Genomic DNA, 12,046 nt, shown 5'->3' on the forward strand with positions numbered 1-12,046 from the left:
AAGGTGAAAGCTAAATTTTTGGCATGAATTCATTAGAAGGTTGATTTCTGATCATTCAGATCAGAAAATTGACAGAGAAAGGGGGATATAATGTTCAAAAAGAAATCTGTCAAAGAAGTTAGCAATATAATATCGAAATCACTTTCATCAGAAAAATATGAAGGGTTGAAAAAATAAGATTATCTAAAATTTGGTCTGTTAAGCTTTAATAGATTCTAATTGAGAAAAATAGTCCAACGATTCGAATGAGTATTTGGAAATTAGATAGGGGTCGACGGAGTCTTCCTAGAAATTGTCCAAAGATTTAAAAATGCATATCCACTAATATTCATTCTAACAAATCAGCCAGAAACAAGTCAGGAAACCGTACGCTAGACGCTTCAGGTATAAAAGGTTATGCGTTTCCCCATGTGAGGAAGGATGAGTGCATGACAGTTCCGCGTGTATATAGCTAAATATTCAATTGTGCCCTATCTTATAAAGATACATTTACACAAAAAAGTTGATCTGGAAAGCACTGCACTGATAATAGGAAATCTCATAGGCTTCACACCAAGAGTTCAATATTATTCGTAAATGAGAAGTTAGCCTACAACAGATACAAACAAGTCGGAATACCGGAAGCTTGCGTTTCGGAAAATTATGGTCAGTGCAGGTCGAAATATTTGGCTTGCCGTCGTCAACTCGCTATATAATCGGGAATAATGGCGTCAGTCTGAATCGTTTGGACACTACTGAATCAATAATCAATATTGAAATGAAACTAAATATAATAAAATATACCCGATATGCAATTCGATGTGATACTAACACAAAGTTCCCCTTACTATAATTTTGTTAATAATAGTAGGACTTCTACCAAATTTTCCGGCATGCTGCTGCATATTAAAACTTATATTTTAGGGATCTAGGATGAACTTAAGGGGGCTTGCCGAACATTGTCAAAATATAATAATACACTATTATTAACTTTTATTTGAGCAGATATTGTAACAAAGAATATTTGGAGGCCATACCATGTGCACGGACAACCATGATTTTCTTCTGATTTTTAGGTTGAGTAGTTTCTGAGAGCTAGCCCTTGCAATAATTGACCCCTTTTAGATTTCCTCATTTCTCCCCCTTATAACCAATGTCAGTACTAATATCGGCTTCGAAAAGTGCTAATGAGACATTCCTTTTGATATCCCACATCACTACATTCGTTGAACAAAAATTATACTCTCCTTTTGCATGTATAGGTACATTCATTGTGAAATCACTAAATGTTGCAGTAATATGGGCCATAATATGGAGCTCGATACTGCAAAGTTTGTTGCAAATCCTATTATTATTAATAAATTGAGTTCTATGTTCAGACAGACTTCTTTATGTAACAATGCACATTGAGGTGGTGAGTGAATTCCATAATATGAAATCAAAAAGGAATTAAACAAGATGATGGAAGTCGCCTGGAAAGCCATTACTCAAAATTACATGGACAACTTCTTGGCATTTATTGGCATTAATAGTTGATGCAATACACAATAATGGAAAAAGTAGATTCAATTTTATGACAAATGAACTATAATTGCATGTCAATTTTGCCAACGTTAGGTAGTATTGTATGCACCACGGGTAAATGGACGGTTCCGTTCGTTTTAGGAATGCTTCCGCTTCCGATTCGCAACAGAAGATAGTGCTAAATATTTTGCCCGACATCTTCTCGTGCAATAGTACTGTAATTAATATGCAATTAATATTATTAAGCAAAGATTTCAGGAATGGATGTCATCAAATAGTTTAATCTAAAAATCTTGTTTGTCATATTCATGGATTAGGAAGTGTATGTACATCCTACATTCCTCCAATCTGACAGTATCTGTTTAAAGCGAACATTGAACAGCTCTCAACATATTAGGTTGTTCTGCAGAAGTGGTCCACTTCATTATTGAAGGCTAACAATGATGGACAATAGTAACAATTTGGACGGGGATTATTGGTATCACAGTACAGCAACTTGAATAGGCACTCAGACTTTATGATAGCTGTTTGATTATCGGGCTGGTATATTATTGGTAAATCCGTTAGTATGACAGAATACACTTGCAATATAGAAATTCGGTGCTAGAATTTCATCTCTTTTATTTTTAGCTCTTTTATAGGTACTTTTGTCAGGGTTCTTAGTTATGTACCGAAACCGTTTCTTTCTTTGTTTATCTATAATACAAAAATATGAAAAGTTTAAAGCTCTATATTAAAAATATCATAACAAAATAAAAACATTTTTTTAGGAACAATTGAAGTCTGATAATAATTTGGAAGAGCATTCACTTTTTCCTGAAAATCTTATATTTTAAAAAAATATAACCAGAATCTTTTAAGCGGGTAACCCCACTTGTAGTGAAAAAATAGGTGATTTTCATGATTTTCTTTAATGAACCAAGAAACTTTTTTATATGATTATTATATCATCCTCAAGTGCATACATTGAACAACTTTTTATAATTTTTTTTTTAATATTTCGCCGTGGTGCTACAAATGGTCGTCAAAACAAATGTATTTTTACGTTTTGCGGTGACCAAAATTGTGACGAATTGATCATCAAAAATGTCGGTGGATTTAGCTAAATAATAGTAAAAGCTGGAGTTGGTGGAAGGATTTAAAAAAATATACATTTTTCACAAAACGGCGGACAGCCAAGATTAACGGTTCGACTATTCCCTAAAGAAACGGTCTTTTTTGGACCATCAAATGGCTAATTTTTATTAAGAAAAATAAACGATTAAATGCAACATTTTTATGTATGGAACAAGCCTGCCAAGTTTCAAAGAGACCAGTTCAGTACTTTTCGAGTAATTTTGATCACCAGTTTCATTGGATTAATTCCAATTAAGTAATCCAATTAAGTGATTATGATTACTTATAATTTTATTATAATATTTAAGCGAACTCAATGCGAATTCTATACAGCAAACTCAACGCGAATTCTATACAGCAAACTTAACTCAAATTCTATTTTTTAATTCAAAAAGGACTTCCGTATTCTTTAGCAATTTTCAACTTAATAATTAAATTCAGTGACAGGTCTGAAAAAACATAATTACTGCGATCTTCCACTCCCTTGGTGTGCCACGCAAAGTGGATAGATCCGCGCCATCTATTCGCTCGCAACATTCGAAATAAATTTCGAATGCTGCGAATCCTGGTTTGTTGTCCTGATGCCGGGGTGCGCCAAGTCGTGAACTGCGTGGAACACTTCCTTGCGAAATGTGGCCGGAATGTATGGCCGGGGTCCCTTTTCCGAGTCTTCGCAGCAGAGCGAGAGGTTTGAGCCGAAGATGGGCAACTCCCGAAATTTGTATTTGGGGTTGGACTTGAGGCTCTGAAGTGCTGCGTCATCCACTTGCGCCTTGGCAATAGCCGAGAAATCGAGTGAGGCGGGGATGTTAACTTCGGAGACACGAGACAAAGCGTCAGCAACAATGTTGTCCTTCCCGGACACGTGCTGGATGTCCGACGTAAACTGGCTTATGAAGCTCAGGTGTCGAAGCTGACGAGGGGACGCTTTGTCGGGCTTCTGTTTCAAAGCGAACGTGAGAGGCTTATGGTCCGTGAACACTGTGAACGGCCTGCCTTCTAGGGAGAAACGGAAGTATTTGATGGACAGGTATGCGGCGAGCAGTTCGCGATCGTAGGTGCTGTAGTTCCGTTGAGCGGGATTCAACTGCTTCGAGAAGAAGCTCAACGGCTGCCAAACTTGGTCCACCTTTTGGTGAAGGGCAGCACCTACTGCGATGTCAGAGGCATCAACAAAAACGGCTAGGGGTGCATCTTGCAGAGGGAATGCCAAGAGTGTAGCGTCAGCCAGTTGTTGACGAGATTTGTCAAACGCGCAGATAGCCTCTTCAGACCACACGATCTCTCGTGTGTCCTTAGTTTTGGGGCCAGACAAGTACGCGTTCAAAATGGACTGGAGATGGGCGGCCTTGGGCAGGAAACGACGGTAGAAGTTTAGCATGCCCAAGAACCTCCTCAACTCCCTCACTGTCTTTGGACGCGGGAAGCTAGTTATCGCTTGCACCTTGTCTGGGTCGGGCTGTATTCCTTCAGGGGAAATGAAATGGCCGAGGAATCTCACCTGTTGTTGAAGGAATTTGCATTTCTCAACGTTTAGGACTAAACCGGCCTCAAGGAGACGTTGAAAAATGCACTCGAGATGGGCTAAGTGCTCAGACTCAGTGGAAGAAGCGACCAAAACATCATCCAAATATACGAAACAGAATTCGAGGTTTCGCAGGACTGAGTGAATGAACCTTTGAAAGGTTTGCGCCGCATTGCACAATCCGAAAGTCATTCGGGTGAACTCGAAGAGTCCAAAGGGTGTGCATATTGCCGTCTTTGGAATGTCTTCAGGAGCTACTGGAATTTGGTGATAAGCCTTGGTTAAGTCCAAGGTCGAAAAGATGCGGCAATTTGCGAGGTGATGCGCAAAGTCGTGGATGAGTGGAATTGGATATCGGTCAGGAACAGTCTGTGCATTTAGCCTTCTGTAATCCCCACATGGGCGCCATTCGCCATTTGGCTTAGGGACCATATGCAGTGGGGAAGACCAACAGCTGTTTGAGGGCCTGCAGATACCCTGTTGAACGAGTTGTTCAAACTCTTTCCGTGCAATTGCCAGTTTCTGAGAAGGAAGAGGACGCACCTTCGAGAAGATCGGGGAACCAGTAGTGATAATGTGGTGCTGCACATTGTGCTTCACTGGTTTGGAGAGACTACAGTTGGTAGTAATCTGGCTGAACTTTTGGAGAAGTGCCCGAACACGAGAGTCGGTAATGTCTTCTAAAAGAACGGAAAGATTATTGCCTGGGTGAGATACCATATGTCCCGACGTATTAAGGTTGGTCGTGGAATCTATAAGAGACTTGTTTTGCAAGTCCACCAGCAATCCATAGTGACACAGGAAGTCTGCGCCTAGTATGGGGAAGCTGACATCCGCCAGGATGAAACGCCACGAAAACGTCCTACGCAAGCCAAGACTCACGTCCACTTGCCTATATCCGTAAGTATTGATGCGGGAGGAATTTGCTGCCGCAAGTTTGAGCGGTTGAGGGAAAAGTTGATGATGCTGGGGTACGGGAAGAACCGAAACCTCCGCACCCGTGTCGACGAGGTAGTTGCGCCTGCTGAGGGGGTCGAAAATAGTTAGGCGACGTGGTGCTGCGTTCTGGGTGGCCGCCGCCAAGACCCCCCGCGGACCTAGTTTTTTGCGGTAGAAGAGAATCTACACGGTAGCGTACATCTTGTCGCTTTATCCCCGAATCTGCGGTGGTACCAGCAAATCCCTGGGTCCGTGGACTGTCTTGACGACCTGCTACCTGATCGCCCTTTTCGGATGGCAGACCGCGAGCGTGCTCGCGATCTGGCGCCCGAACGCTGAGCGTCCAACGTCGCCCGCATCTCGGCCATACTGGCTGTTAATGCAGCAATCTCGCGCCTCAATTCACCCACCTCATCCGACGGTGGTTGAACGGCCGCCAAGGTTGGGCGTACGTACACCTCCTGAACCTGGTCGGCCGTCGCTGCCAGTTCCTCCAAGGAACCGGAGACGCAAGCGAGGATCGCCTGGGTGCCCTCCGGGAGCCGACGCAGCCAGAGCGACTTGATCAGGTCTTCGCCGATCTTACTCCCACCCAATTGCCTCATTTCACGAAGCAATTGGCTGGGAGTTCGATCACCTAAGGTTAAACCTGCCAGCAAGTGGTCTAATTTTGCCGACTCGCTTGCCGACAGGCGCCTGATCAACTCGCTCTTGAGCTGCACGTACGATGTCGACTTCACCACGTCGGACACCAGAAGTATGGACTCTTCGTCCAGGCCGACCACCGCGTAGTTGAAACGTGTCGCGTCCGATGTGATGCCGGACATTTGGAACTGTGCTTCCAAATGCACGAACCACAGCTCGGGGTTCCGCCGCCAAAACGGAGGGACGCGTACGGCGAGGGCGGTCACTTGCGGGTTCGATGGGCCTGCTGCGTCTTTATTGTCAAAAGACATCTTGTTTCACGAAAAGTACGAGATTGAAATGCAAACGCGGTGAGTTTATTCTGAAACGCGGTGAACTTTACACCGACACGGCAGGCCGCACCCACAAATGCACGCACGAAACGAGAAAAAAACGAAGCGGACGCTATCCAGCGCAGACCAAAAACACCACCAATGAGAATGGAGGACTCGCGATGTTAAACACCTGCACGCCGTCTCTTGCAGCGATTTCAATTTTTTTATTACTATTTTTTTTTTTTTTTAACTGAATAAATAAATAAATATTATATATAAATGAATAATAATTTCTCTTAAGTATAACTCCTCGTTGTTTGTCGGCTGTAGCTGCGGCGTTGGCGGTGCTGGGGACGTCCGTTTGTTGCCGTTGTTGATCGTTGTGGCAATGATGACTAGTCCGGTGCGTGAAAGGTGTTGTGCAGGAGGGCGTGCGTACGGGAAGTCGCGTGAAAATCCACTTCTGGTGAGGGTCCGACGTGTGTCGCGCAGTACACTGTGTAGAGAAGGTTTTCTCGCGTTTTTCTTTCTTGCCTCTGCTCCGACTCGGGATGTGGAGATGTGACACGTTTTCGTGATGTTTACCACGGCACTCCACACTCAACTGTAGATGCGAACGCGTGAAAATCGCTTGCCGTACGGTCTACTGATGTTTTGGAAGGATTTCTCAGTCCTTGGAAGTTCTATTTCTGCCGTGTTGCTCGGACGAATTTTTGTCGTTAATAGAACTTCACCAATGTCAGCGATGGTGGACAATTATTCACTTTTAATATTGACTTAGAGTGAAATACAATTAACTTATAACAACTAAAACGGCGGCACCTGCTGAGGAGGCGGCGATGGTGGCGGAGCCTTCGGCTCCTGCTGCGATAGCGATGGTTGCAGCGGTGATATTGGTGTCGGCTGCGACGGTAGCGGCTACGGCGGTGACGGCGGCGGCTTCGACCTCTGCGGCGATGGTGGAGTTGAGTGCGGCGGCGAAAGTGGCTGCGGCAGCGATGGCGGCTGCGGCTGCGGAACTCTTACTTATCTCCAATCGGTTGTTGCGGCTGCCTGCTGGGCGATTGTGCTTGCGCAGACTGCGATTTGTTGATGGGGATGATGATGTGCTTGAGTTTTTCAATTTTGCAGGTTCTGGGAATTCGGGATCCTAGTTGTTGATGCTGTTGGTGCGAGTTCCGGGGTCACCAATTAAGTAATCCAATTAAGTGATTATGATTACTTATAATTTTATTATAATATTTAAGCGAACTCAATGCGAATTCTATACAGCAAACTCAACGCGAATTCTATACAGCAAACTTAACTCAAATTCAGGTCTGAAAAAACATAATTACTGCGATCTTCCGCTCCCTTGGTGTGCCACGCAAAGTGGATAGATCCGCGCCATCTATTCGCTCGCAACATTCGAAATAAATTTCGAATGCTGCGAATCCTGCCGCGCCACAAGGTCATCTGTTCGATAAATGCAAATCGGCAAATGGCTGCCAAAGAAAATTCACATGTTTAACGTGCATTGTCTTCGACCTCCATTCACCGATCCGCTCTTGATTCGACTTCACTCTACTCACAGGATTGAAAGATCGATTCTTCAAGTTAAGTGGAGTCAGCCCACAGTCTGTCTTACAAACAGCTGCGTGCAAAGTACTCGTCTGTTCTTTGCTGCACAAATAAGCGCGCAACGAGTCGATTTGCCGGTGATGTTATACCGCCACGTTAACCACGCCCCTACCACTGATGTCACGAGGAAAGTTCATTCGCTCCAGCCCAGAGTTTGGATAATGCATTCATTCAATTTGGACGTAGTAGTCCGTACTCGCCGCTGGACGTTTTCCAGATCGGTTTTCGTTCGCAGCAATATTCCGAATGCGCTTACTTTATTCTTCTTCGAGAAATGCGATCTTAATACCAGCTTTACACGTCGCAAGAATCTGCACAGCGGAGCATCCTTCAGATCACCAACTCGAACATGGGTTCTTTGCAGAATTCCTAGGTACTTGACAGACCAGTAGCTTACTCCCAACTACAATTTGTACTGATGAAGGGAGTAAGTTGCTCCCGAAATATATATATACATAATAAAATAAAATTGTAGTTGGGAGTAAGCTACTGGTCTATCAATTTTGAGACTTAACTACAAATAGAAGGCATTATCTAACCTCCTAGGTACTTGTAGAAGTCTGTCTCGGTCATATGTGGAGGTTACCAATGCTATGTCCGGCATGCAACTCATGAGAACCTTTGCGGATGGATTCGATACTTGAATATCATGGTTGAACATCTCTACTATTCGCAACAGACTTCAAAGGTGCTTCTCAGTACCAGCATATAACTTCATTTCATCTAAGTACATCAAGGATGTCCGCTCTCACTTAGCACGTAGGCCACATGTTATTACAAAACCACGCCCTCTAGCATCATTCAGTGGCGAATGAGAGGGGGTTCAATGCCATGCAAAACCAAACTCAACGAGTCCCCTTGGGAAATGCCATATGTGGATAGACTCTGAGGTATTAGCACCCTCAGATGAATGCTCTGATAAAGTGGTATGCCACTCTCCGATGACTGTCGCAGAAACTCTACTAGTTTTGGATCAATGCGATACAGATGAAGGACTTCGACTAACCAGGTATTCAAGACGCTGTTCAAAGCCTTGGCACAATCGATATAGCAACTAAAGAGGTTTCTTTGGTCTTTAGTTGCTTGTCTTACAACTACCGATAATGAGTTGTTCTTTGCAACCCCTTGAACGGACTCGCCAGCCCTTCTGCTTCTCGGACAGAATGTTGTTGGTCTCGAGGTGCGCATTAACCTTTCCACTAATAAGCAAGTAATTGGTCTTATGTCCGCGAGGTGCTGTACCGTGTACTTTTTAGGGATAAGGTTGGTAGTGAGGAAAGGTGGAAATTCCTTCGGCCGACTAATGATCTGATTTATGCTAAGTGCTAACCGACTGTGTATACTAGTAAATTTCTTATACTAGAAATTTTGCACCCTATCCAGACCAGGGTCCCTCCAGTTCTACGACCTGTTTATGGCTCGTCGAATTTCGTCTTCGTTAACATCCGCAAAATTCATGCCAAGTGTAGTGGCGTACATTCGGTTGTGATCCACTCGGTATGCTCATTACTTCCGAGTTGTCACAATCTCGGCAGATGCCGGATTTTATCTAATACTAGCACATAGTGCCAAGCATTTAGACTCGGACGATCCTACCTACTTAAAAACTAAAGGGGCGCCGGTGGTGGTGGCCGGTGGTAGGTCAATGGGAGAATCCGTTGAGAACTCCCCGCAATATCGAGTACGTATGCAGGATGGTGTAGTTTTGCATGGTTTGAGCCAGACTGTGCGATAGTCCCAGGATATCAAGGGACGCCGTGAGGGATTTAGGTCCAATACCTGTAGCTGACAATATTATGGGAACTACAACCACCCGTTCGAGACGCCAAATTTCTTTGATTTTTCGAGCCAGTGGCTCATAGTTCACCTTCTTCTCCATGTATTCTTCCATCTGGTAGCCAACATTTTAACTTTCCCTACTCTTAAGTCAGTTCTGATGCTTGAAAATTGTAAACTAGTTTCTTTAGATGTTGTATTTAACGAGTATTTAGGTATGGGGATATTCCTTGTGATGAAATCAAAGGAAGTTTTTCTTTTTTGGGTACAAAATCGGTGTTAAATCAAACAAATACTGTATTTCAGGAGTCAATCGTGCCATTTTTCAGCGTTTTCTCTCTGAAGTTTTACCTTAGCCTATTGGGTAAAAAGTCAAAGTAGGACCAATAATAAGGTATTTGTTTTACAAATTAAAAATTACAAAAAGATGAACCTTCTTTAAATTTATCACTCGAAATACTGACTTCCAAAGCAATGAAGTTGAAAAATAGTCAACAGTAGACATATTATAAACTGTTGGGTGGTTTCTTCATTCATTGCGCTCTGAGGAGAATTGATGAAAGTAAAACAGCTTGAGAAATAGAGTACTGAGCAGGATTTAGGATCGTGAAAGCCGAGATATAACAAGGAATCTTCGCTGAGCTGAATTGTAACTAATTTGAAGTATAAAACACGGACTCACACTCAATTGAATTTGAAAATATTATATAAGGTGTTTTTTACCTTCTTGGAAGATTACGGGGAGAGACAAATTTTAGCCAAAGAAAATGCAATATTTGCCGTATTTCTTGCGGTTAAATCAATAAATGAAGCAAAAGATGTATTTTACTTTTTACTGGCGTATTTATTAAGCTAGCAGATATTTGGAAGACATTCAACACTGATGAGAGAGACAGGTGCTTTTCGTAATATCCATATCTTGGAATTTAGATAAGTCTAATAAATGCACCAGCAAAAAGTAAAAACGCTTTGTTTGCTTAAATTATCCATCAAGTTTTAACTTTTATTGAAGATACTGAAGTTAACAATTTTCCTTAAAGCGATCTCCAGCTTTGAAAGTTGGTGGGAAATTTGAATTTAATTTGTATTAACCAACTCAGAGTTCAGTGAAAAATTTTCATCTTAACAGTCATCAGTAAAGAATTGTACGGTCAAATATATTATTATAGTTCTTCACATTTGCATAGAACAAAAATATTTTTAATCAAAAATAAAAAGAGATACTCACTGCACTGCAATTCATCGGATCCATCGACACAGTCGACTGTTATATCACATCTATAGTGGGGCGGTATACAATAGGTTTTATTGAATTCGTACTGACCACAACTAATCTGGCCAGCTTCGCATTCAGGTGGAGCTGTAATATTAAAATAAAGGATAAGTTGTTGTTGCTTCTCTTTGTTTTCAGTACATTATTAATATCTGCATGTTTTCATCCTGTATCTGTAAGCCTTAATTTGTTTCCATTGTTTTCTACCAAATACCGAAATATGCGTATGCAACTCATGTGCCAGGCATGTATACAATATGTTAGTAAACGTTGCTCTTAAAGGGTTTTCATTTCGGAAATAACCAGTAATTAAGATATTTTTGTATTTAATGCAAATTTGTATTTCACTGGTAATAAATTTAAAACGCAAAAGAATTTATGTTGATGGTGGAATTTATGAATACATTTAAAAGTTGGGTATACATCGGGTGGTTCTGATAGTGTAAGTGGTTTTTCTCAGAATAGTGCGGTAGGAATTTCATGATCACTTAGAATTGGATATGGTAAAATTTTTGAGGATAGGAATAAGAACGTGAGTCTTTAATTCTGCTCACGTTCTTCATTGCAAAACGCGGTAAAATATTGGTTGATTGCATGGAGAAATCAATAAGTTTATCGAACAATATCCCAAAATTTCTAAGGGATTAGCTTGGGAGCATCTATAATTCCTTGAAGCATCCTGAAGTAATCATATTATACTGATTGGTTGCAAATATACATACATTTCCTTAATGCAATATTGCCTTAGTAAATGGCAATCTCAATACTCTGAATAATGGAAGTGTTTGCCAATCGATAATGCAATGTAAAGTAATCAACATTATCAACAATGTACTTTGGACTGGAAAATTTAAACGCTTTTCAGTTTATATTAATTAATTTTTTTACTTACGGCATGATTGATATTCGTCCTCTCCTCCTTCACAGTCTTTTTGGTAGTTACACACCCATAACGATGGTATGCATTTCCCACCCTTACATTTGAACATGCCAGTAGGGCATATTGTATCGTCCCCAAGCGGACTTTCACCGATATTCAGTAGACCTATAATGAGATAAAAAATGATGAGTTGAAGATTTGTAAATTAACTTTCATATACATATAATTTAAATGATAATAAAGTGGTAATAAACTGGTCAAAGTAATTGTGCGCAGTAACCTATAGAAGGTATAACACTCCTTCAGTTGATCGAGTGTAATATTCAAGTAATTGTGGTAGTTTTGTGAGAGGAATCCGTAATACTCGAAATTTTGAAAGAATTCTGTTTACATATGGACAAATAATGTAGCGTGCTGGCTTTAAATGACATTTGTAATAGTTTCACTTGAAAAAT

The 12,046-nt window shown here is 41.5% G+C and overlaps 1 protein-coding gene across 1 annotated transcript in view; it reads right to left on the reverse strand.

Annotated features, from left to right (window-relative positions):
• Positions 1–12,046, reverse strand: part of LOC119657358 (low-density lipoprotein receptor-related protein 2) — a 392,732-nt gene that overhangs the window by 51,365 nt on the left and 329,321 nt on the right. The window contains exons 3-4 of the mRNA XM_038064231.1: positions 11,604–11,756; positions 10,667–10,798 (exon numbers count right to left, since the gene is read on the reverse strand). Coding sequence (XP_037920159.1) covers positions 10,667–10,798; positions 11,604–11,756 — 285 coding nt within the window. The remainder of the gene's footprint in view (positions 1–10,666; positions 10,799–11,603; positions 11,757–12,046) is intronic.

Source organism: Hermetia illucens, chromosome 5 (assembly GCF_905115235.1).
Source record: "Hermetia illucens chromosome 5, iHerIll2.2.curated.20191125, whole genome shotgun sequence".
NCBI classification, from domain to species: domain Eukaryota; kingdom Metazoa; phylum Arthropoda; class Insecta; order Diptera; family Stratiomyidae; genus Hermetia; species Hermetia illucens.